The sequence below is a fragment of the Aythya ferina genome, assembly GCF_964211825.1.
Source record: "Aythya ferina genome assembly, chromosome: 21".
NCBI classification, from domain to species: Eukaryota; Metazoa; Chordata; class Aves; order Anseriformes; family Anatidae; genus Aythya; species Aythya ferina.
The window spans coordinates 5,154,629-5,180,443 of record NC_140319.1 but is presented as its reverse complement, the minus strand read 5'-3'; the positions used below and the strand labels follow the sequence as shown (position 1 = coordinate 5,180,443).

The 25,815-nt window shown below is 45.6% G+C and overlaps 2 protein-coding genes and 1 long non-coding RNA gene across 9 annotated transcripts in view; 1 reads left to right on the top strand and 2 right to left on the bottom strand.

Moving 5' to 3' along the window:
- The first annotated feature begins 1,083 nt into the window (after positions 1-1,083).
- SCNN1D (sodium channel epithelial 1 subunit delta) lies at positions 1,084-24,048 on the top strand. Of its 3 annotated transcripts, none has more exons than XM_084494973.1 (13): positions 1,084-1,908; positions 8,355-8,689; positions 9,518-9,770; positions 11,202-11,395; positions 12,538-12,641; positions 13,058-13,221; positions 13,735-13,833; positions 14,419-14,536; positions 14,698-14,776; positions 15,104-15,161; positions 15,931-15,986; positions 16,286-16,361; positions 16,600-24,048. In XM_084494973.1, the coding sequence occupies exons 2-13, from the start codon at positions 8,370-8,372 to the stop codon at positions 17,011-17,013; spliced, it is 1,935 nt and encodes a 644-aa protein (XP_084351099.1). In that variant the 5' UTR covers positions 1,084-1,908; positions 8,355-8,369; the 3' UTR covers positions 17,014-24,048. The 3 variants fall into 3 exon arrangements, with proteins under 3 accessions (XP_084351099.1, XP_084351100.1, XP_084351101.1); XM_084494974.1 differs by lacking the exon at positions 1,084-1,908 and adding an exon at positions 4,838-5,218; XM_084494975.1 differs by lacking the exon at positions 1,084-1,908 and adding an exon at positions 7,402-7,509.
- Positions 2,707-10,081, bottom strand: LOC311422189. Of its 2 annotated transcripts, none has more exons than XR_014685213.1 (3): positions 9,884-10,081; positions 7,351-7,431; positions 2,707-3,685 (listed from the first exon to the last, which is right to left on the bottom strand). It is a non-coding gene; the product is annotated as an uncharacterized lncRNA (long non-coding RNA). The 2 variants fall into 2 exon arrangements; XR_014685214.1 differs by having other exon boundaries at positions 2,707-3,600.
- Positions 20,131-25,815, bottom strand: part of ACAP3 (ArfGAP with coiled-coil, ankyrin repeat and PH domains 3) — a 67,890-nt gene continuing 62,205 nt past the window's right edge. For all 4 annotated transcript variants that reach the window (XM_084494969.1, XM_084494970.1, XM_084494971.1 and 1 more), the window contains one exon: positions 20,131-25,769. In XM_084494969.1, coding sequence (XP_084351095.1) covers positions 25,622-25,769 — 148 coding nt within the window. In that variant the 3' untranslated portion in view covers positions 20,131-25,621. The remainder of the gene's footprint in view (positions 25,770-25,815) is intronic.

The window sequence follows — 25,815 nt, the reverse complement described above, 5'->3', positions numbered from 1 at the left end:
CCCAAAAGCAGCCATCTGCAGAGGTATGACAGCTGCCACAGCCACTTATGTAATAGCTAGTTTCAGTTACTGATTTGCTAATGACTGTTTTGCCCTTGCGCAGTTTGTTCCAAGTTTCTTCATTCCCCTCCTTCCTAGCTGCCATACTGTGGTGCCTCTTCTTCTTGTCCACATCGCTTCCAGCTCCCAGTAGGAAAGCCTGAATTTGCTGGATGGAATAACCCCCAGGAACTGCTAACGCATTGCATTGCAGTCTCTGTCCTCGGTACCAAGAGGAATAGGGACCACGGGGGGAGATCTGCATTCCCGTTCCCAGAAGACAGGAGCCAGAGGTGCCATCTGCCACCCTCTCCAGGAGCTTGGACAACTGCTCAGGGAGATTTGGCGTTTGGGTGTGATGGAGATACGGGGTCTGTGATTGCAAGGCGGCTGCATCGCTTATGTCCTCAGAGCAAGAAGTTCTTACTGATGTCCTACAGCCTCTGCCAGTCCTAATTGCCTCAGCATTCCTACAGATCCTGCGTCTGAGCTGGAGGAGGATAAAAAGTCCACCGGCAAGCAGGATTTCACCGGCCTGTCAACCTTCGAAATGGCTGAGGGGTAGGCAGGTCCCAACAGGTGGAACAGCATCTCTGAAGGCCTGTGACTAAAGAACGAGGAGAGCAGAGAACAGGAAGGAAAAGAAAGAGCAGGTACTATCCCAGAGGGATGACAGGAGCAGCTACAGACATCTTACTCAGACAGGTGAGTGAGTAGAAATGAATGCTTGGTCATACTGGGAGCGAGCAGGATTTTGCTTCTGAAGCTGCATTTTTGACTGTAAGCGCCTCTGGTGGAGGCTTAATGAAAAGCAAGGTTTACGTGGGGCCTTTTCATAACGAGGGGTGTAATTAGGGAACGTTTAAATGGCTGGTGACTAGCAGAACACGCATGTGCTCGCTGCTCTGACTTCTGGGTTTTGTAGGGATGTTCCAGCTAGCTTCAGCCTTGCTAACTCAGGCACTACTGGTGACAAAACCGGAGCACCAGGGAGCTCAGCACAGGTTAAGGAGCACTCACCTACTGCCTTGAGCAGGTTTGGCAGCCTCTGCAGCACTTGACGCTGCCTTGGCTGGATGCAAACCAGCGCAGAAGGGAAGCTGAGGTACGCCAATGCTATTCTGTTCCTGCAGGCAGAGCTCACTGTGGTTTCGAGATATAGATCCCCTCAGCCACTGCTCAAAGCATCACACAGGTAAAACAATGAACACTGGGGTTCTCTGAAGAGATTTTGGTGAATAGAGAGCTTCAGTTGAAATACCCAGAGGTGAGGAAAGCATCTGAAAAACAGGGTCAGTATGGGAACATTCGGGGCAGGATCAGGAGACATTAAGCAATATTCAAAAGCTCTCCAGGGCAGGGACTGCCATTGTTCTGCCTCTTGCGTGGGGCTGGACAAGCTGTCAGCACTCCCATAATATCTCCGAGCACTGCTCCCTTATCCAGGAGGGCAGCAGAGACCAATTTTGTGTCCAGAAAGGAAGACAACGTGCTTCTGCCTAGGAAGAGCCAGGAGCAAAGGCAGGAGGCAGAGCCCAGTGCGTGCCAGCTCAAGCCCATACGCGGCGCAGCCAACCAAGAAGACAAGGAGGAAATGCTGGGAGTTTCCTTCTGCTAGAGTTGCCCACAGGAGTTTGTCCGCCCGTGAGTGGGAGGAGGAATAGACTGGCTCGTCCAGTGGCCATGAAGAAAGCCTTCTGAGGGAGTTTCCACAAAACAGGAGGAGGCAAGTCACACTGATCCCGGCGTGGGGAAAGCCGGGTTGGTATGCCGGGTCCTCTGCAATGAGGGAAAATGTGGGAAGATGGCTTGAGAGAGTACCTGGGGCACTCCAGGATATCAAACACCACCCATGCAGGAGCAAGTGACGTGAGTAAAGCCTGATTCTCTAAAAAAATCAAGATGAACTTTAGACTTACAAAGCCTGCTGGAGGCAGGAGGGTGCAGGATCTGCTCTGGCACCCTCCTGCTCCCAGAGGACACGGGTGCCAGGGGCTGCTTTGCTCAGCTGAGGCTGAAGATTGGGGCAGGGAAAGCAGTGGGAATCTCTGCCAGACACAGGCGAGTTCAGGAAAAAGAACAGAAAGTAATGAAACACTTAAGTGTGAGAGAGCACAGTAATATGAAACAAGTGCAGCAAGGGAGAAAGTTAATAACTGAAGGACGGTTTGTGCAGTTAGTGGACAGCAAATTACAGTGAAGTTTGCAGCATGGTGTGGCAGCAAGGAGAGCTGCTAGGAGCAGGGGGGTTGGATCCATCATTTCAGTTTGCTGGTTTATTTTATGCCTCTCAGCTCAAGCAGCTTTCGGCCAACTGGGGAAGTCCGTGACCAAGCTGTTGGAGTGTCCTCAGGTTCCTATGGGAGGACAGCTCCAGGTTGGCTTCTCTGAGCTGTGGGGTCACAGCAAAGTACCTTGGGGAGGGATCAAGGGGGGGTCATTTCCATGATTAAGGAAAGCACTCACACCCGTGTGCTCAGACCTCACTGCAACTCCTTGCTCTTACAAGTTCAGACACTGTGGCATGTCATTCCAGATATTTAAAGTGAAGGTGGACAGTGCTATTTGAGCTCTGGAGGGCCGGCCAGACACAGCAGGAGGGACTCAAGCTAGAGATCATTACTACACTCCCCTGTTCAATCTCTGAGACTTTACTATTAATATATATATATTTTAATCTTTTATTTATTTTTACAACTCCGGCCTGTAACAGCACATCTAGTAAGGGGCAGTTTCCCCCCCAAAATGCTCTGCATGCTGGCTGCTAGCTGCACAGTTCATCTGCTTGTATCTAACAAGGGCAATGAGAGGGGTTTACTCGACAGAGAACAAAAATTCCAGCACCAGCTGTCAGGAAATATTCAAAAATAAACAAAAAAATCATCCAAGTGTAGATTTCTGTAAGTGCCTAAGTCCATTCCACAAGGACCATCAATTCACTGATTATCTCCCCTGTCCACGTGAAATAGCTGCAGTCTCTCTCTGCCTGCAGGACATTCTTTGTACCTCTTGTGTTACTCCGAGCGGGTGCTGATACGGAGATAGGCACGTATTCAAGGGCTCCTTCTGTGTGGTCTCATTTTCACTCCTGTTTCAGCAATCCACGAGATGGGTGCAGAACCAAGGGTTGGGAGCATGGAGTTGGGCAGTAGCTATAACACCTCAAGCAAAGCCCAACCTCGCAAAGGGGTGGTGAGCACACACGTTCTCCTTCCCTCTTACAGCATACAAGCACTAACAGATTTTCTGTCCCACTGGAAGTAATTACAGCATAGTCTTTCTCTGCAGCACTAAAGGACTGCGTCACGAGTGTTATTTACAGTATCTATTTCTGGATTTCGGATAGAAACACCAACTTTGAACCAGCCCAAGAATTTTCTTCCCTTCTGCCTGCAGTGCAGGTCATGGGATGACAAATGAGTGAGGGCAAACAGAAAGGGCCTCTTGCTCGAGGGACAGCCGTGTCTGCACATCCAGTTCTTCGTTTCCTGCAGGAAAATCTCATGGCTGGCTCAGAAGGCATTGTTCGGATGTGCGGCCAGGCAATCCCTACACCGAGGCCTGCAGCCATAATGAAGCAACAGAATTTGCCTTGTGCGCTCGTTGTGCAATAATTTCATTGTCAAGGATTTATTGTTGCCTTTTGCTATTACACAATATAAAAGGAGAGAAAGAAGGGTGGGGGACGAATAAATGAAGATGACAGAAGTAGGTTTTCAGTGTTCAGAGATTTTTAACGAGAATTTAACGGCTTCATCAATCAGTGACAAGTGGCTCTATTGTAACTGTTAACTTCAGAGCCAACTAGATTTCTTTTTAATTTCAAGTTTGCTTTTTACACCCTAAAGTACTGGCTTTTTCAAAATCTAAAACATTTTCCAAATGGTTTTGCGAAATTTCCTTTTAGTACGGAAGAGGGCAAAGACATTAATAGCAGCTGTTTAATTCTTTTAGAACATTCTCTTAACATTGAGATGAATGTTTTTAATGTTATGTTTTTCTAAAATCGAACCCACACAAAACAATTGTTAAAAATGTAAAGAGACCATACAAGGATTTAAATTAATCAAAAACAGGAGTATTTTCTCAGTCTTTCCTGATCCTTGTCTCCCTTTTTGAATTCAATTTCACAAGAAATTTCAAATTATCTTTTATTTTGCAGCTAAAAGTATCTCACAATTTCCAATGTAACAGAAAACCCATTTACTAGGTGATTTTGAAAGGCAGGCAGAAGCTCCGCAGGTCAAATTTGGAGCTCTAAACATTATCCATATCCAGAGTATTTGATATTTTATAACAAGCTCCTTGCAAAACCAACCCAGAGCTGTCTTCCAGCTGGGCAGATGTCAGTATTAATTATGCAAGTAAATCAAGGGGTTTTGTTTGTTTTAGGAAGTTTCAGAATACCAAATAATTTTACTAAAGACTTTTACAAGTCTTAACTAAGCGGTATTACAAAAGCAGGTGTCCTGTTTTAAATCAATTATCATGATTGATAGCTCAGATTGAGTCCATTCAAGTCCCACCATCCAAAGAGCTGAGTTTTTGACAGATGTGGGAGAACCCACTACAGGTGAGCAATAGTTTTGGAGAAGCAGGAAGAAATCCACTGCCACGTGCGCCTTACACAGACCGGGTAGCTGATCATTTCAGATTACACCTAGGTATGTAATTCCTGAAGCACACATATAGAAACCCTAATGGCTTCAATTACTAGTGATCATGCAAGCCTCCGGAAACCATGGAAAGAAGGCAGAAAGCTCATTCCTTGATAGGGAAGCTCAGAGCAGGAAGAACCTTCCAGCTTCCATGACTACTTCACTAGATATTTATAGAAATTATGGCTAAAAAACTGTTCTGGCCATTAAAAAAAAGGATCACCCCCATCCCCCCCAGTCATACCAACCTTAACTCAAGTGTAACCTTAATGTTAACTTGTTTGTCCAGTTCATTCACTTCCTATTATTCCCTGGATCATGCTTTGAATAATTCCCATGATTTGTTTTTTAAGACCTGCCCCTTTTGATGTCATCAATTTGATCCATATAGGCTGGATAGCTCCAGCATATCTTCAGTTAGAAAAGGCAGCCAAAGCTTGGGACCGAGACTTGTCTTCTGTCCAGGAAAAAGCTGAAGGCCGAGTTTAGTGCCTACTCTGAAACATAGAGCTCCTGCCAAGGTACAGTAGAGATGTTTTTGGAATTTGGACTTTGTTGTTTTACTCTGTTTCTGTATAGATGTATGATTTATTTATAGATACAGATATATACAAGGTTAAATGTTTGACTACATGATGTGCGTGTAGGTGTTTAATGTGCTGAGCATTGCGTTGCTGTGATAACAGATGAACATATACCTGTCTGCCATTGCTTTCTCACTTCCACAGGCTCTATAACCTGCAGCCACTCTCCAGGCACTTACCACAGACAAGACAGTCAACTGTTCACTGTTTTGTTAAGTCCTTGACTGCAATTGCAATGGTAAATGAATTAGTGGTAGGCTCGCCTGGGAAACCGGTGGAGAGAGGATGTTCTGTTGCCTGTACATGTGCATTTTGAAAGATTGCCATAAGGTTTTCCACTTTAGCTACTTTAAGAATGTTTTCAAATGGTATGAACTAGCTAGCCATAGCCTCAAGAGCCAAATCAGAATCTGTAGGAACTGCACTGCCCCTGAAAGCTATGGTTTGAAAGCTTACAGTTTGGTTTTTGTTTGTTTGTTTGTTTTGTTTTTTTAAGATTCCAAGTTATACATAGAAAAAGTGACAGATTTACCATTCATTTTTGGTAAATATTACCTTTAATTCTTTTTCTCATTAGAGCAAAGATTAGTAGTAAGATTATTACAGTAACAAATTTAATTTTCCCATTTTAGTCTCACAGTTTTCATTTCCACCTTAAACCACGGTAAGTATTCAAGGGCTCATCCAATATATTTCTTAAAATACACTGTAGACTTGTTTTCATTTATTTTTATTCAAATAAAATTAGAAAGAAAATATTGAATAAGATAAAGGTTGAACGCATAATTTAGCCTAAAAATTTCATCTAACAAAAAACGTGTAGCAATTAGTGGTAGCAAGACTACCATGGATTCATTTCTAGTTTGCCACAGATAATCCTTTTGACCAAAGAAGCACTCAGATGGAAGCCTTCAGCTGTAATTCTGGCTGGTAAAATTTGTAGCTAGTGACTCAAAACTATGGCTCTGGGTAGTCTATGGGGGAATAGCAGATCAACCATATCAGCACAATGCAAAAACACAGTATTTCCCTGTAGCAAAAGGGGAAATTCTCATCTCCCACTTCAGTTCTTTATAACGCATTCTTTTAATTGTTCATGCCTTTTATATTTATATATGTCACTTTGCTTGAGCTTTCTGTATTTGTTCACAAGTATTTTAAGAAAACTGAAAAATAATGTCATGATTAATTTTAACGCATACAGCAGATTCATATGCCCTTGAGTGAATTTTGTGTTATTATTGTGAAATGATAGCTCAGAAAATACAAACATGGATCTGTCACGGTCTTTGGGGAAAATAACTGGTAATAAGCAGGGTTTCCTTGTCAGATAATACACTTGTGTGCTGTTTGTCATAAAGCTGATCTGATGCACAGCTTTCTGAAGTGCAATCCAGTATTACATGATTATTCCTAATCTTTCTGACGTGAAAAATACACAGAAGGGACTTTCTTAACAGCTTAAGATGGTATTTCATTTGAAGCATCCTAGTCCAAGAACCTTTGAGATAAAACTGTGTTTTGAAACGGAGAGGTCTACTTGAGGATGAAGGCACTGAAGGTCAGGGCATCAGCGTTTATCAGCAGACCTGGGGTACTCTCACTGGCTCCTCAGGCTGAGACAACCCCAAACACTTCGGACCCTTCACTGAGATCTTGGGTCTTGAGTATTTGTTTCACTATTGCAGAGCCCACTTTGAACCATGCTTTAGTTATTTGTGTGCGCATTTCTTGACTTCAAACTCTGTTAACAGTGTACTTAACAGATTGTTATTTGGAGTTAAGGTTGGAGCGAAGTGTTGCAATCAGCAAAAACTTCTCTTAATAGCATAATAAGCAGGGTGATTCATAGTGTGCTGTCATGTTGGAAACTCACATATTACAGGACTTGATGTCATGTTCACTAAGTGGAAGTATGTCAACATAAATCCTATGTCCAAGCCGGTACTGAAACCTGGGAAGATTCCATCAGTCCATGCTGACTAAAGCACACGAGCATAAATAACATTCACTTTCATCAGCAGAAATTCTGAGATAATCTAGCGTAGCATAACAGACTTTTTACTTACCATGACGAAGCAGATGTGGATTTTGATTTCCAGTTATGCCACTCTTGGATGATGTTCAATTTCTGTTCCTCATTTTCACACCTGTAAAATAGAGATAAAGAGAAGACCCCCTTTATGAAGAGATTTGTAGATTCTTGGAAGAAAGTATTTATGTAAGAGGTAATGGCAAAATTTCTAATGGCAGTAATTAATGTTACTGTGGTCTTCAGAAACAACCGAAGAGCATTTAATTTTAAGTAGGAGCTGCAATGCTCTATCCACATCCCAATTTGGTTAATTCCCTCTGTGGTTTCAGCTGAGGAGTTTCCCTCCACTTCCTTTCCTGAAGATCTGATTGTACTCATTTGAACTATGAAATACGTACTGTATTTCATCTCGGAAGTGGCTGTATTTCAGGAATAGCAGACATTAATCCCATTCACTTCCACTCTACAGAATGTCAGACCATGCAATAGTTCAAAACCAGTCCTAATTTCTCCCTTCCACACACTTGAAAGCTGGATTTATCCTTTGATTCCCTGACATAAGGATGAAGCCATACTGCTCATTCTGAGACAATTTCAAGCTTCCTAGCCCAGCATGTTTCACCAGCAATTTACTTATATTAAGGAATTAGTTGCATGTCAATTAATAAATGGGAGTAGATTTTTCAGAATTAAGTGTTGGTCCTCAGTATTCTTAGAAAGAAGCAAGCTGCACACTGCTTTGGCTGAAGACTTCTCAGCAGCTTGGGTATTAGTCACATTAACTTTGCATATCCACACTAACAGAGATGTCATAGTGCGTGTGATAAAATCACTTGAAGGTACTTAGGCAGCAGCATGCAGAACATTTGAGTTTTGCTACTCCCTGATATTCAAACTCGGTGAAGAGGGACAAAGGCCAGCTCATAGCTGTTTTCAGCTTTTTGCTAATAAACTCATTCACACCCTGTTTGAACAGGTCCACAGATCAACCGTGGTCTTTCTCACAAGCTATTATTTTCTTTCCTTCTTGTTGAACAGAAACAGACCTAAAGGATGGAGCAGGAAGTGGCAAGAGAGGAGGAAGAGAGAAAAGAAGGCTTGATCGAGTTCTATGATTCCTTCAAGGACATGTTTGAGTTCTTCTGCAAGAACACCACAATCCATGGCACCATCCGCCTTGTGTGCTCGGACAGCAACAAGATGAAAACAGCTTTTTGGACTCTGCTTTTACTTGCCAGCTTCGGCATGTTGTACTGGCAATTTGCACTTATGTTCAGTCAGTACTGGGCCTACCCGGTTGTCCTGACCATGTCCATGCATTCCGAGCCCAAGATGTTTCCAGCAATCACTATCTGCAATCTGGACCCATACAGGTAACGTGTTTTTTCCCCTTGGCTATAACCCTGTCTTTAGTTACAAGGGCCTAGAAGGTGACTGAGTGAAGCCTGGAGGAGCTTTGCTGCTGATCCAGGCAGGGTGGGCAGTAGAAAGGCCCCGTGAGATGCAGAAGGATTTATTTCCAAACTGGTTTTCAGACCAGATCTTGTTTGGAATTGGGCAACAGTACGTAGCTGTTTATCTGATGCACTGATTCAGGATCAGGAGAACTCTGCCTTGACACCTGGTTCGAGTGCTAACTGATTTCATGCTTTGATAAAAATAGTCCTTCCCCAAAATACATAGTTACTGCATGTATTTATTCATAGCTAAATCACAGATCACTAGAGTGACGCACACTAATGCTGACTCTGCCCCTTTTTTTTGTTCAGACGAAGGACTTTAACGAAACAATAAACCTTCCGTTGAAGTCTTTCGGAGTATGTTTGTCAAACAAGGCTCATACAGTAGTGGCAATTTATCAAGATGTTGAAGGAATTGTGTAATTTCCTCAGAAACAATTAAGTAATTGGCTGACAGGAGGGCCTGTTTGTGCAGCTGATGTTGCACGACAGCAAACTTTGAGGTTTTCAGTGGAGGACCCAGAAACTGGAAATGCAGCTGCTGGAGTTCCTAATAAATTAACTCAATGAAATTAGACATGCTGAGCACAGCAGCACAACTGATACCTTTTCTCAGGCAGACATCAAGGTCTGCAGAGACCAGGAGAACAGCATTTTATAGTTACTATGAGGCACATTAAGTGCTTTTGTCTCAAAGCAGCATAAATATTCACACCTAGCAAATGTTTCTGGTCCTCACAGATTTGAGCTGGTCAGTGAACACTTGGTTCAGTTGGATCGCATGGCAGAGGAATCTATTGCTTTTCTATATGGCATCAACACAACAGCCAGCTTGTTCCACATGAACGAGAAAAACATCCACATGAGAGACTTGTCAAGCACAGGAAACCTCAGCAGATCCAGCTTCAAACTGAGCCAAAACTTCTCACTACTGAGAACAACTGAGCTCAACAATAAGACAGGAAAGAGACAGTCCCACGTGGGCTTCAGGCTGGTAAGTGTATGTCATCTTAAAGATATGAATCTGTTCCCAAAAAGGGCAGATTTAGAGAGAAGCCAAGGCCAGCAGGGCAGGGACATCTCTTACAGGGCCCCATCACACCTTACCTGAGTGAGAAGAGCGCAAAGACGATGGCCAGCTTTGACCAAAATCCAGCTCATGGCTGAGATCCCAGTGATGAGGCAGGTTCGAGGTCAGGAGGCTTGTCCACAGGTCAGGGTCTGGGTCAACAAGGCCCGTGATGAGTCAGGGACATAGCTGTGGTCTCAATAGAGACCAGCAGTCCTATAGCATCCCCCAAAAAGGGCCTGAAGGCCCCAAGCTGAGCTTAAATGGGCTCCTGGCCCCAGGTGGAGGCCCCAGGTGAGGCTGCTCAGGGCTGTTAAAGTCTATAGGGACATTCAGGGCCCTGACAGAGATCTCACCAGGTACATTCAACAAGTCAGTGAAAAAAATAAGTAGTTTTAGTGCTGTGTAATGACAGCTTGGAGGATATTTGAGGAGGAGTCCATCCCTATATCATCATCATTTTGTGCTGATTGCCATGGTTCTTGTCAAGTGAAGCAATAAAAACTTCAGTGGCCTTACACAACTCACCCACCTGTAAAATCCCTCTGGCAGAAATGAATTTAGTACAGAAAGGTAGCAGTAGGCTGTGGGAATCATTGTACCCCTTTCTAAAATGATACAAAACATCTACACTTAGCAGGTGAGCCCAGAAATAACAGAGAATGAAGAGCCCATCTAAAACAACAAGAATTTCCTCAGTGTCTAAATGCTGTGGTACTGGGGCACTAGAATTGTCACGGATAACACAAGACATGACAATAAATAATCAAGACAATGAATACCATAAATGGGTATTTGTTACTTTGGTGAATAACATGAATGCTTCAACTCCTTCATCTCATGAACAGAATTAGCACAGACCTAAGAGCAACAGCTCTGAGAGAGAAATTGATGTGGCTTGAAAGGCCAGCAATTTTTGCCTGATGATTATCGCCCTGCCCTCTCCTGAGGTCCTTCACCAAGCACACTTTCACCAGAACCTGTGGGTGTTCACCTGTCTAAGGCCTGAGTAAGAACAAAGAAAGCGTCTCAGGACTTGGTCCATGATTCATGGGTTGTAAAGAATTCCTACCACCCCTCTCCTTCTTTCTCCTGACGTACTTGAGTTTGCTCCTCTGCTCTCATCTGTCTCTTTTCCCCACTGAGACCACTGAGATGAAGGAGCACACCTAATCTAGTCTCAGGGAGAGAAGGTGCTTATCACATAACTAAAGTGCTCAGACACTTCATTTTCTGGAAAAATAGGGGTTCCCCACAAAGGCAATGTGTGGCATTGCCTTTGCCCCCTGATCTCTGTCACCCTCAAGCTGTCATGGCCTGGTTATGCTGAATGGTTCCTCTCTTCTTTTTTCCCAGTGCAATGCCACAGGTGGGAACTGCTTTTACAAGACCTATTCATCTGGGATGGATGCAATTCTTGAATGGTACAGGTTTCACTACATGAATATCATGTCCCAGCTGCCGGTTATAATCAACATCTCTGATCACGAGGAGCAGATAGAAGATATGGTCTACTCCTGCCAGTATGATGGGGAGCCCTGCAGGCCCAGGTATGTTGCTTCCTGAGGTGCTGACTGCGATTTCAGCAAAACTCAAGGACTTGAAACTGAGCCTGTAGGGTGAGGCATCGCATCTCGTGGCAAACTGCCAGACTCAGCTCTTGGTGGAGACCTGACTCAAAGAAAGAGCCGCCTCTCGTGATGAAAGAACAGAGCTAGGAACCTAGAAACTGGCGTTGCCCCATGAGTTGCCTCTATGATTGGTAGTGAGTGTATTAGGCTGTCAAAAAAGCCTAAGGGAAATTCAGCAGGAACTGAGACTTCACTACTACAGGGATGTGCTGACTGTATTGGATGATAATATATAGTGAATGATTGCCTGCATGGGTGGAAAGGAGCGTAAAAGTGGGGACTGTTTTTACTGGAACAACAAAAAGTGGGGAGAGAAGGGGAAGAATAAGGCTCTCATTGCTCTTACCATGTGACTTGGCCCTTGAGCACAAGGATTGCTCTTAACCTTTATGCCAGGAGGACTCAGGTAATGCCAACAGGGTCAGATGGTCTTTCTGCACCCAAAGTGGGCCTGCTGCCTAGCACAAAAGCGAAGTTATAGTTTCTAATTTCTTCATGCCTATGGCTGACTTGGCCACGGAAGTTCATCATGACCCTAAGTGGTATAAGTTTTGAGTGTACAAGGAGAGAGAAGCTCTTTGTCTTAGTGATTGGATGCCCCATCCCCGGGAGTTTTTAAGGACAGGTTGGATGGGGCTTTGAGCAACCTGATCTAGTGGGAGGTGTCCCTGCCCATGGCAGGGGAGTTGGAATTAGATAAACTTTAAGGTGCCTTCCCACCCAAACCATTCTGTGATTCTGTGTTCAGAACACAGAATTGGTCTCGTGTTTCAGCCTGCCTGGATTTTGGGACAGGCAGGAAACAACTGAAACTGTCTGGTAGAAGGAAACACAGGTCAGATCTCTGAATTTGACTCCTGTATTTGCCACTCTGGCTGTAACCTGCAAGCAGTGAATCTCTGAGCAGCTAATTTTTCCTGTTTTTTTGGTGAATTAGTAATTCTTTCCTATAAGCACCCCTGTACATACACACACACCCTATACACAAAACACATGCTTTGTAGAAATAAAGGCATTCTTACACTTGTAATAACACCTATCAAAATCTCTCTTGGTTTCAGTGACTATGTTCACTTTCACCACCCAGTCTTCGGAAGCTGCTACACTTTTAACAGCAAGGGAACAGACTCCTTTTGGACAGCAACAAAACCAGGAATTCCTTATGGTATGTTACTTGACAAAGGGTGGGATGAGGTAAAGTGAACGTAATTTGACTATGGATTAAATATCTGTCTTCTATAAATGTCTTACTGATACATAGCCCTCCCTTCTAGTCTGGTAGCACGAATTATGTGCTGTATTTGGTGCTTCACTAGCCACAAGTATATGATGGCCGTATCAGCTAGTTACATAACTATAGCACACAGAATGATGTCCCAGGTTTCAGGCAGAACATTATTACAGTTTTGGAGTAGGCTGGTGCAACAGCTACCCGACCATTCACCAGGTCTCTAAGGAAAACCAGTGCATCTTCTGTGAGCTAAGAGCAATTTCATCAGTGCTGAGAATTCAAGACGTGGTGACGTTCCTATTTCAACCCCAAATAAATTGTTACAAGCTTCCCTTTTCTGTGGTTTACAGGACTTTCCCTTATCCTGCGAGCAGAGCAGAAGGATCACATCCCACTCCTGTCTACAGTAGCAGGTGTGAAAGTGATGATACACAACCACAATCAGACACCATTCCTTGAGCACGAAGGCTTTGACATCAGACCAGGCATTGCAACCACCATAGGCATTCAGCAGGTTAGTCACTTGCTCAAGAGCATTATTTCTTTTCCTTCTGATGGCAGAAAGTTGCGAGGAGACGAACTCTGACTGACTCACACAATGGGCTTGTGAGGCTCTGTTGTTCACTTCTTTGACTCTACATGTAAGCCCATTTTCTTTCTTCACTGTGCTCAGGTTCCCATAGGTAAAACAAAATTATTCCAACTGTACTAGTGACCTTTTGGTCCTCAGTACATTGGGAAGACTGAATTGTTTTTACACTGAGGCTCCTACACCTTGGTGTACCTCCACACAAGGGGCTTCATGTGCCTATAAGAATGAGAACAAACATCCAAAAGTGATTGGGTTATGTTGATGTGATGAGTTACTGCTTGTCAGCTGAGCCATAGTGACTGACCAAATATATATATATATAAGCTTACTTTCTGTCCTTGATATATATGGTGCTCCATACAGTTAAGTTTAGATGGTAATGGCTAGGGCCAATTAAAGCTTCTAATCACTCAGGCCTCTTTTCTGTGTCCACAGGATGAGGTGAATCGCCTGGGTGGCAATTATGGGAAATGCACGACTGATGGCAGTGATGTGAATGTTAAACTCCTGTACAACAACTCCTACACCCTGCAGGTATTGTCAGAGTGGCTGGCTGAGGCCCCAGCTTACTCAGAGCAGATAAATACCAAAAAATCCATAACTTACTCTCCAGAGAGCTTTTACAAATCAGTAGGATCACTGCTGGAGATAACAGTGATTTATGCCATCCAAAAGTAGCTCACAAACATGGTGTTAGAGCTGGGAATGTGTTTCACTGAGCAGGGGATACTGGGGCTCTCCCCTCCTTGTGGCACAGGGGAGATGAGGCAGTGAACCAGCCAAGGCTGGGAGGTCCTGTTCAGGGAGGATGTTCTTGGGCCATCAGGTTTTTGATTTTGTAAGTAGTTGCTCCTGGCTGTGGATGCTTGGGCTGTTTAACTGAGATGTTACAGGACATAATCAGAAAGAGATCTGTCTCACTGGGTTCCATGATGTTCTCAGAAGGAAAGTCGTGGAGTGAAAAGTGAAAAAAAACCTTTTGCCTCAGCTTGCCCTAGTAATGGCTGGCATCTTTTTTGCAGTCATGAAATCTGTACATCTCCTAGCAGCTGCACACAATGGTCTGAAGGTTTGGGGAATTTCTGTCTTACCCATTTTTTTATAATTATTTTTTTCCAGGCTTGTCTGCATTCCTGCTTTCAGCACATAATGGTTCGAAAATGTGGCTGTGGCTATTACTACTACCCACTGCCTCCCGGTGCTGAGTACTGTAACTACAACAAGCAACCTGCGTGGGGTAAGAGCAAAACACTTCTGTCCTGTCCTTGCCAGCAGGGAACGCCTCCCTGGCACAGTCACAGCTTACACGGCTCCTTAGATTGCTGCCCTTCCACTCTGTAGATGCCTTCCATTTCCTGAGGAAATGTCTGAGTGTGTTTCTCTCATTTTTTCCACCAGGTCACTGCTTTTACCAGCTTTACAACAGACTCAGAAATCATCACCTGAATTGTTTTGACCAGTGCCCCAAGCCTTGCCGGTAGGTCACAAGAGCAGAGCACAATAAGTGCCAGCATTCAAAATAGAAAGAGAGAATTTTAAAGCAAAATATCAAATACCTTGGTTTTGACCACATCAAAGAGGAGTTCCGGGATTTTCAAACTGTTCTAGTTTTTTTTTCCCAATCCAAACAGTTCTCAGCCAACCTCTGGTTTTGTTTTCTAAGCTGATTTACAAAGCTTTTTCCAGGGTCCTCAAGATCAGCTCCTAGTATTTCTGCTTTGGGCAAGCAGTTGGCTTGTTGAACTCCTTCACTTTTAAACGCCAAGAGTTGTAGTGATTATAATCTCCATTTTTATCTTAACAGGGAATCGCTGTACAAGGTGTCTGCTGGGACAGCTAAATGGCCATCAGCAAAGTCTCAGGTAACCCATACAGACAATGGCTTAGTTTAGAGGTGAAGCTGTATCTAGTATGTTTGCGGACACATTAAGGATGAACACAAAGACCTGGGCAGCAGCAAAGGAAGAGGCAAATAAAGCAAAGTAGTCCAAGACCTGAGCACAGTGTAATGCCTCCATAGCTGAGATGTCAGACTGAGAGTCTGGAGAGGCAAATTCAGCTCCAGTTCTGATCCAAATTTCCTTGTGACCTGAAAAAAATTCAGCTCACTGCCTGAGTTCCCACCTCCAAAACGGTGATAAGGACTTTCTGCTTCCAGTGGGTGTTGTGGTATAATCACTCACGCGTTGCTGTTTGTGAGATCCTGCAGGCTGCAATGGAAACTCTGTGAGTCAGTAGATGACCTCTTGCTATTTCTTATGCTCTAATGCTAAATGGGCATTCAGGCTGTATGACCAGGTAATTAATTCATGTGAAATAGATTACAATCAGGTGTAAATGCAGCCAATACATTTTTAAAAAGGAAGTGATTTAGTGGGGTTGCCATTAAAGGCGGAATTTAAGAATCAAAATATTAAATACACCTAAAATATCAGTGTGTATCCCCTTGCTGTCTGGTAAATATAGATAGCTATTACTCCACAGCTACTACCATATGCCATTAACCAATTAACTACATCCTTTTTCATTATTAGCAATACCCATTTTATTGCTTATGAAATCTACCTTTACACAATATTAAACACACCAAAATTCAGAAGATTGCCAGTAACATACATGTATCTGTTGCAGGACTGGATCCGCCAAGCTCTAAGGCATCAGAATGGATATAACTCTACTAGCAACAGGTTAGTTACTGAGAAAGGTATTATTAAAATTGTGGATTATCTTCATCCTTAGAGAACTCTAGAGGACAAGAGAAAAATGCACAGGTTCCTCCGATAAATATGCCATCTTTCCTCACAACACTGTAAGACAGTCATTTCTGTAACCTTTTTCTAACCTGATTTCCCAAGCTAATGTTAAACTCAGGAGGAAAGCTTGAGCAAGTGGGGAAACTTACAGTTAGCCCACTAACTAACTTAGCCCACTAACTAACTTAGCTAGGTGTGGGCACCTTGCTAACTGTTCCTTTTCTCCAACGCAGGAAGGACATCGCCAAGGTGACTATCTTCTACAAGCAGCTCTACTACCAGTCTGTGAACGAGTCTCCTTTACTCTCAGTAGGTTGCACTAGATCAGCTCAAAACATTTTTACCTCTTATTAATTATCGTGTGCTGTGTATGGTTGGAGGGAGGATTATTTACAGCCCCCAGGATGGGTGGGATTTCTTCTTGAGGAATAAACTTGAAAATTTCATAGTTTACACAGTCACACAGATGACAAATAGCTGACAGATCTGCTGGTAACATGCAATAATTCCGTGTTTGGTAAATGTGGTCTTTTGATCCTTTCCACAGGATAATTTGCTTCTGTCCAGCATGGGAAGCCAATGGAGTCTCTGGTTTGGATCCTCAGTGTTATCTGTAGTGGAAATGTTTGAGCTGCTCATAGACACACTGGTCTTGTCTCTCCTCTTCTGCTATCAGAGGGTCTGGTCAAGGAAGACATTAGAAGTAGCTCGCACTCCTTCCATCCCTAACATGAGCTTGACCCTAGAAAACTACCGTGTTGTGCAAGAAGAAGCTGGCAAAGGGGCTGATCCTGCTCATACTCACCCTTCTGGAGTGACTATTGCCATGGACAGCAACAGTGACCTGCATCTTCACCCCCTCTCCAGCAAAGTGGAGATGCCAGAGAGCCACCCAGATGTGGTGCTTAATGGATTTAGATATATGAAGGACAGCTCTTTGGAAACGGAGCTAAATCACTAAGGCTTGTGTGCCCAGAGGAGTGGGAGACGTGGAGCTCCCTAATGCTCAGGTGCCATCAGAAAGGCTGCAAACAGAAATGTTCTGGATCCACCATCTGTGAGCACCGAAACACCACACTGGGAGCTTAGGAATCTTCCAGCTGCTACGGGTTCGTTATTAAACCATCCGTGTGTCCTGGATACAGGCATCATGCGATGTTCTTTTGTTCTTAATGAGTATCTGGGGAGGGGAGAACTCTACTTCTGCTCTCTGGGCAGTCATCCTGTCCTCATAAAAGCCTATTCATAGCTTCTAACTTTTAAACCCTTATGAGGAAATCAGCCTGTGGCATTAGACAAGCCCATCTGCATTTCACAAATATACTCAAGAGGAAAGTCAGCCTGCCTTCTAATGGACAGACTTCCAGTGGAGGCTAAGGAGTGTGTGCTCTTACCAGCCAGCAGTGCCTTGAGGATGGCAGAGGATGCAGTAACAAGAGCCTGCCCTGATCACAGCTTCGCCTTCAAGACACCTCTGTCCTTGTCCTACTGCTGTTGCATTTTGAGCACCATGCACAGAATGCTTTCAGACTGAGCCCGGATTATTTCAAGCGAGACTCGCTGTCATAGAGGAGAGGAATTAGAAGAAACGGGGTCAATGACTTTTTTCTGTCACAGAAGAAGCATCTGAATTATTTAGAAGATCAAAACAATGCTGCATTTTTACTGCAGCCAATTTGTAAACAGAGCTGTTTTAATGTTAATATTTGACAGTAACTTATGTGTACATAAAATAACATATTTATTTTTGATGATGACATTTGCACAGAAGCGTTTTAGTCTGTTACAATCTTGTTATGACTTTCTGCAGAAGACAAGAATTGACAAACAATCAACGAGCTTTGTTTTGTAACTTTTTTTTTTTTTTTTTTTTTTTTACATAATAAAGTGCTCTGAGTACAGACCATGACTGGAGATTTAGTTTGGTTTTCTTTTTGCTGCTCTGAAATGCGAAGGTCTCTCGTTGTGCCACAGCGCAGCGTCCTGTGACTGGGGCCAACGGGCTTGGTGCTGGCTTTCTGGAGAAGCCAGGGTGAACATGAGGGGATTTACTCATTGTCTTTGGCTTCTGCTTTGGCAGCCAGACCTCTGAGTGCCTGTTTGGGGCCGGTACAACACCAGTCCCCCTGTCCTGGAACAAAACACCCACCCGCTGAAGGGCACTATCAGGTAATAACAACTCCCCGTGGCAGCTGATGCAAGGCCCAGCCCAAAGCCTCAGGGAAGGCAAAGGGTTCAGGTGTCCCAGCCGTGGCTCTGTGACCAAACCTCCCTTGATGCAGGAAAGGTTTCAGATTTACCCTGCAATTCCAGAGATAATTAGGCACCCGCATCCCATTAGTGACATCTGTGCTCGTACATTGGCTGCCCGATGTTCTAGGACAATTTCTGCCACCGTTTCTGAGCTCGTTTTCACCTGGCGATGAACCCCTGTAGCCGCAGGGGACAAGATAAGGGAGAGATCCAGAGATCCCAGGCACTCACCTCCAGCGGTGTGGCCACCTGGAGGCTCTCAGAGATCTTTTGTGCCTCTGGCTGCCAGCAGACATGGCCTGGAGAGCGCCTGGGAGGGCAGGCCCAGGGCTGCTAGGAGCTGCATAGCTCCGAGGCACGGCGTCTGTCATCAGCACAGCGATGCAGAAAGTGTTTCTGCAGCCGTGTCCTTGCTGCAGGAGGAGAGGACGGGTCCCTCTGTGGGTCAGGAACTCCTTCCCCACACCGGTGTCCTCCCCAGCTCCTGGGTGGGCACTGCAGGCCATGAGGGTTGGCTCCTTCACCGTATGGAAAGTGCAGGCCCAAAGGGCCTCAAGAATGACTCCCTTCAGGCTTCTGCCATGGCCATTACCACCAGCCAGGCTGTAACCAGGGCCTGTTGATTTTCAGGCACAGAAATGCTGAGGAAAGGCCCGATTTTGTGCCTGCCACGCAGCCATCTTGGCCAACCTGGGCCTTCCGATTCCTTCTGTTCCCCCTAAGCAAAAGCGGACTCCTGTGTGCTCCCTTCCTGGGGAAGGAAAGCTCTTCTTCTCGAGTTATGAGGAGAAAATTGTCACTGTAAAGGCTCACTGAGGCTCCTCTCTCCCAGCACATGGCAACACTCAGACCTGACTCCACTTATATGAATCCTGCTACAGGGTGAAGTATTAGCCCTGGATTTTTAAGATACTTGAGCATTTAATCCACAGTCAGTAACGAAGGAGAAAGGCAGTCTTTTGCAGCTCTGGACTTCAGTAATTACCTTTTGGTCTTCCGTGTATTTATCCTTGTGAGGCTTGTATCTCTGTACAGTGTCCATTTTAGACAAGAAAGAGAAATGCAGTAAGAAAAAAAGGATGGCACAAGAAAAGGGCAGGCAGCGGGCCAAGTCTCTCTAAACCCCTGTGCTTATAATTTTGCTGCAAGACCATGCAGCTCTTCCATAAGTGCCTTAAATGACTGCAGTGCTCCTGGTTTCAAGGTGTCCTTCCTATTTAAGTCCTTTATCAAGTTCATGAGCCTACCCTGATCCATTAATTTCTATTTATAGGGATCTGATTGTCCCTCCACAGGAAAACACGAAGCTCTTAACAGCACTTCTTTATTCTGTACCTGTTTTCCATGCTTGGTATAATAGAAATCATGAGGCCAGGCCACTCTTTCTTTTCTTTTTATTTTTCTGCCACAGGCACATGGGATAAGAGAAACCCAGAGGGAAGGATTGCAGTGATACAGGGGAACGAGCAGTCCATGTGCAGAATGCAGATTTTTCACCTAGTGCAAGGTCTCCTTTCACAGGGCAGTCAGCAGCAGAGCTCGTAGCACAGCGAGCAGCGACCGACCCAGGTACTCGGAAGAGAATTAGGGGTGATGTGAGCCTGTCACCTTCCCCCAGTCTTCTTCCCAAGCATCCTGAAATCACATTAAAACGTGGAAACCCAACAAAAAGCAGAGCAGTTACACGGCATTCTCTTCACTGACATAAGATTCAAGCTGTGGGGTGCAGTGGGAAAGGAAAACAGGTTAAAAGAGATGGTGTTCTAGGTCCAGTTAATACGGGCAACAAGGCAAGAAACCGTACATAAATAAATCAAGCCAGAAGAAGAGGAGGGAAAGAGTTCATCTAGATTTTTATTAACAGTGTTTCAAGAGACAATAGAAGAGAAGGGAGGAAAAAAAGGCAGACACCACAGCAACAGTTTTAAAATTGTACAAAGGTAATAACATACAGAATATCTGGTTCCATAGTTACAGTCAGTACAGGCTGTGTAGGGAAAGGGGGACTTAAAAAACGTGTTACAAAGTTGTACTGAAAGCAGGCAAGTGAAGGAGGTTAATAGGTTACAGCGTATTTACAGCAAGTGCCAGTCCCTGGTGCAGCAGCCCAGCCGTTCGGCGTGTATAGGAGCCGTGTTAATCAACCACACGTAGCAGCTTTCACTTGGCTGAAGAACTTTCTCTCCGTGCTGTTTAGATAGGAAGGTACGGGAGCCTCGGCCAGCAAGAGGCTGGCTGGGCTGTCTCGTCCCAAAGGCTCCCAGCCCAGGCTGTGTCACCCTGCCCTAGGAAAAGGCTCGCTCGCCCTCTGTGATCCAGCAGCCCCAGGTGTCACACCGAGGGCTCCAAGGGTGGGGAACTCACCCTGATGTTCCTGTGCTGATGGAGGGATGGGATGGATGGAAGCGACTGAGACAGGTCTACAGCTCCACGGACAACCTGAAGGCAACCCCCTGGCCGCTTCCAGCGTGTCTGCAAGTGGAGCAGGAGGACACAAACTCAATGTGCTCCTCCACGGCCATCGCTGCGAGCCAGGATGGTTGTGGAGGGATGCTCCTGCTTCAGCCTCTCCAGCCATCTCAGCTCCTGCACTAGGAACACACAAGGTCCTCCTCGTGCCCTGAAAACCATCATGGCTCCCACCTCTACCCCTCTTTCCCTCCCCGTAACTATTTGCCTGCCCTTTCCTCCCACTACCACGTGCGAGGTACATACCCCAGTCCAAATTCCCTACAAGGCAGAGGAGCCAGCAGGCAGACTGCGATATGAATCACATTCCTATGGAAACAGCACTGTATATTTTGGAATCTCAAAAAAAAAATAATAAATAAAGTTCTTTCAAACTCCCACTCTCCCTTCTGCTCGGTCCCTCCTTGCCCACCCTTCTCCACACATCAGCACCAAATGCTCTCGCACGCAGGCACACTCACACCGACGTTTGTCATCAGCAAACCAAGTGTTTAAAAATCACATCGAGTCCCTTTGCTCTGTTTTGTCTTTGGTTGAAAGCAATAATGCTCGGGCAGCGAGGAGAGAGGAGCAGGGGCAGGGGCAGCCCAGCAGCAGCAGAGGACAGCCGCGGTAGGGCCGCTGGACCATCGCTTAGCAGTGCATTTCTTTTGGAGGTCCTGGTTTTCTCTTGCATAAATAATGGCCATTTGTGCTGGTCTGAGATGTTATTGATCTATTTTATGCTGATCACAGCCTCAGCTTGGCTTTAAACAAAAAGGGTTTGACACCAGGTGATCCAATTCCAAAGAGTTTCACAGTGCAGAGAGCATCTCAGAGACCACAACATTAAAAACACCCAAGGCACCCCTCGATGGCACGGGGGGATCATTTCAACTTGCCAGCAACTTTTAGTTGTCCCATGGGGAATCAGAGACAGGTGCCTCTAAGACTCAAACCCAGCCTACCTGTCCAGGCACTCGGTTACAGGGTTTGGGTCAACTCAAACAAAAGCTAGTACAGGCATGGAAATATTCACCCAGGTCTCAAAAACTCAAAAGATGACAGAATCTGCAGGGCTGGGGTAAGGGTTTGGGTCCTTTTGCGTTTGGACAATGCCTGGCATGTTGCTTTCGAGACAAAGGCAAAGCCTCTCACCTTATCCGTGGTTGCAGCCAAGTTACTGGCACAGTTACAACCTTTGCACGCTTTGAAAAAGAAAGAAGGAGGAGTTTTGGCATTCGGTATTTCAAATGAGATTGTACAACACAAATCCAGCTGTACTAGGAGAAAAAAAAAAAATGAGTGTTCAGATCTAGCCTTCCCTGTAGCCCAGCTGGCCATTTATTTTGCTGAAAACAAAGTTTATGTCCAACTTCCCCACTCCCCCCCTCCAAAGCTCTAGGCACGCACACACACACGCCCCCATCTAATAAATCAAACACAAACCAGTGAGAAGTGCCTCTCCTTAGCATTTTTTCCTGGAGAACCTTTTTTTTTGTTGTTTTAGAAACTGCAGGATGTACTAAAGTGGTTGATTATATTACAAACTTGAGGCATTTCATGCCTCGTCATCTGTATAATGAAAAGAGAAGAGAAAAAGGGGGGGTGGGGAAGGGGGAAGAGGAGAGCTGTGGGGGAAAAAAAAGGCAGGTTTTGAAAAATATTCCCTAACAATGCTACAAAAAAATCCTGACATTAAATACAGACAAACTGTATTGAATAAAAATTGCACTAGTCCTCTGGGCACATCAATAATAAATTAAATACTTAACAATTCCACTGATTAAAAAAGACAGCACAAAATCCATAACAAAAGAACATAAAACCCCCCAATACTGTATGTAGGAAAAGTGCACAAAGTTGCTTTATACATTGAATCTAAATAAAGTACCAATACATGTTAAATAAATTGTCTTGCAAGACACTGCTTTTTGCATCAGTATTTACACACGCTTCAACTTCATGTACTTCAGCAGTAAGTCTGAGCTTCACTGGACCTGTCTGTACCCGGTTCTTGTTTTGTTCTCATCAGTCACTCATGCCGACTGTGAAATAAAATGACCCGAAGTGGAAGCCACGTCTCCAGTCCTCCTTGGCTTACAGAAAGGATCAGGCCTATTCCTAACTTCCCCTAGAAGCTGGGAAACCGACTGGGGTGTTTTAAGTTGCTGTGCATGTGAAAAATGTTGCTAGATGATGATCGTGCTGAAGATCCTTAACAGAGCAGGACCGTGGTGGTGGTGAGACATCTGCTCCACTGCCACGATCTCTGAAGTACCCTGGAAGATTGAGAACTCAAGGGGAACCACATCAGCTCTGACAAATGTCTCAACAGATGCAGGAAGCATAAAATGGGCTGGGATTATCGAAGAGAATTCATCGCAGAGGGTCTCCCAGTTCCTGACCCAGGCGGCAAAGCTGCTTCTTGGCTGCATGCTGGTCCCTGTCCTGTCCTGAGCGCTCAAGCACTGATCTGGATGCCAGGGGGTGATCTAACCATGCACGGTGCTGCCCTGCTGAAGGGCTCAGCCAGGCACTGATTGCAGAGCAAGCAGGCTCAGCTCACGAGGAGGGCGGCCAACAAAGCAGTGACAGCAGCAAAAGGCAGCACTGCTCCGAGGAGGAGCCCCTGTAACCTCGGGGTGACTTGGACCAGGAAGAAAAGCAGCGCAAAGGATGAAAGTTTCAGAGCAGGCATTGAGCAGCTGAGAAAGGAGAAAGCCAGTTTGCTGGGTACAGAGCCTGGTCCTCGAGGCAGGACGGGTGGAATGATGGAGAAGATGCAGCGAAAGGCATTGCCAGGGGTGAAAAGGCTGATAGGGCCAATAATATAATCATTAATTCTTTAAACAGTGGTGGAAGGAGATGGTTTGTGGCTTAGGGAAGAAAGGAAGGCCCTGGGACTGGATTCTGCACCGCCACTGAGCTGCAGCACTTCCAGCACGGTCACTGGGACTATTTCGGGCTCACAGCAGACACCTGGAACTGAGCTCAGAACTTGGCACTGGGCATCCCGCAGCTTCAGGAGAAAACAGGAATGAGAAAGCCACAAGAGAAAGATGGGATTCAAGCCCCAGAGTGCAGAGACTGAACTCTGTGATCTGTCTGCAGCAGGACGTGGGGCAGCACTTCCCGAGGGAAGCAGGGACGCTCCCTGGAACCGAGGGGACAACTACCAGAGCCCAAGGGGAGCTTCTTTTTCGTTCCACTTGCAGACACACGGGTGTACTCTGAGCGCTGTAGGATCAGTCTGAGGGCACTATCTCAAGCGAGGAGCTGGGTTGTGCTGGCAACTGAGGACAGAAGTAAACCCGCAAAGGTTTGACCCCCCCCAAGGGCTGCAGCAAGACACCAGCCCGTTTACAAAGAAAGGAAGTCAAAGAGTGGATGAAAAAGAGCATGATTGTGTCTCACTGCCGATGTAATGCAGGAGGACGGGGAGCTCTGCCTGGTATTTGTGTTCCTCGTGAGATCCCGACCCCTTCAGGACTATCTGTAAGGCACGATGGCCCAAGCCCAGAGCCAGCAGCTGAATACCAGCTGTGGGCTGCCGCCCACGAGTCCTGAAAACTTCTGATGCCAACAGCAGTCTGAGGGCGTTCTGAAGTGGCTCTTGCAGGAGCACATCTCAGCGTGGCACCCAAGTTCCCAATCATCTCTGCAGGGCTACTGTAGCAGGACCCCATAACAGACCATAAACACCAGCAACAAAGTGCTCTGAGTAGAAACACATTCCCCCGCTCCAGCAAAGAATAATACCAGAAAAAGGAAAGAAAAAAAATAAGGTTCTGCTGGTCGTTGGAACTGGGAAACGCCGAAGTCCCCGGGTCAGCTGCTGAGATGCCCTACTCACATGCTTCAGCATGCGGGGTGAGCACAGAGGGATACACATGCAGGTAGGAGTCTCCTTCACAGAGACACTGAGTCAGAAATACGGTGACCAGGAACCAAACCAAATTGCATCGTGCAGCCAGCCAGCTTGGCAGTGGCAGTTGGACTTGGCTTTTCTTCCCTGACAGAAAAGCCCATCGCCAGCGACAAGCTTCTCCCAGCCTCAAAAAAAAGTTAGCATTGCTGCTTCACACCACGGGCAGAGCACATCCCGGCCCAGGAAGCAGGTGAGCTATGGCTTTGACCAGCTAACCACCAAGGCCAAAAAAAGGGGAGCGTGGCTGGTAATAGTCCTGAGAGCAAGTGAGGTGGGTAGCCATGGCTCTCAATTCTACCCCTTCTGTTGTGCAGCGAAGCATCTGCCCCACGAAACAGCCTGTTCCCGACTTAGAGGTTGCATTTGAGTTTTCTAAACTGGCCCCAGCAGCTCCCAGATGCTGCAGAGTCCCAGGAGAGAGCAGGCTGCTGGTCGCACTGCCAGGAGAGGGCTCCCCATCAGAATCCCTTCCAAACGGCTCAGACGAGAATTCAGCGCGTGGTGACTGCACCGAAACAGAGACAAGAGAGGTTCGTCTGATCCTAGTGTTGGCGGGCTTCTCCTGGTGATAGAGGGTTTCCTTTTCTTCTTTCTCTTTTTTTTTTTTTTTTTTAATTTTTTTTTCTTTTTGTTTTGTTTTGTTTAATGCTAAACTCTTCTCCCATACTTTTCACTCACTCGAGTCCACACGCCATGGTCTGTGGTTATGCCCTAAGAATCTCCTACACAAAACCAACCATCCAGTAGTCAAGCATGAGAACTTGATGCTAGCAGGAAAGATCCCTCCTCCTTCCTGCATGCATCTCAACCTATAGGCGCAGGCATCAAAAACAGACCAATCTGCAAGAAACACCAATATACCAAGGATGGGGCTCTCGGGGCTTCCAGGAATCCGGCCCCACTTCAAGACTGCAAAGGGGAGGTGGGGGAGTTGTCACTAACACTCATCTATGTTAAGGCTGATGAACTCTTGTATACACTTCCTGTACTGGAGCTCAGTAGGGCTGTTGCTGGGATATTGACCTGGTTGTCCGAAGGGGCCCTCTGCTTCTCGCATTTCCTCATTCATTCGAGCCAAACGCAGCCTAGAGCGAAACAGAGAAAGCAAAGGGGGAGAGGTTTGGCTTCCTT

Coding starts and splice junctions, on each gene's coding strand:
- SCNN1D (XM_084494973.1), top strand. CDS start 8,370: ATGGAGCAGGAAGTGGCAAGAGAGGAGGAAGAGAGAAAAGAAGGCTTG. Junction 14,537..14,697: donor CAACAAGCAACCTGCGTGGG/GTAAGAGCAAAA, acceptor TTTTTCCACCAG/GTCACTGCTTTTACCAGCTT. Junction 14,777..15,103: donor CAGTGCCCCAAGCCTTGCCG/GTAGGTCACAAG, acceptor TTATCTTAACAG/GGAATCGCTGTACAAGGTGT.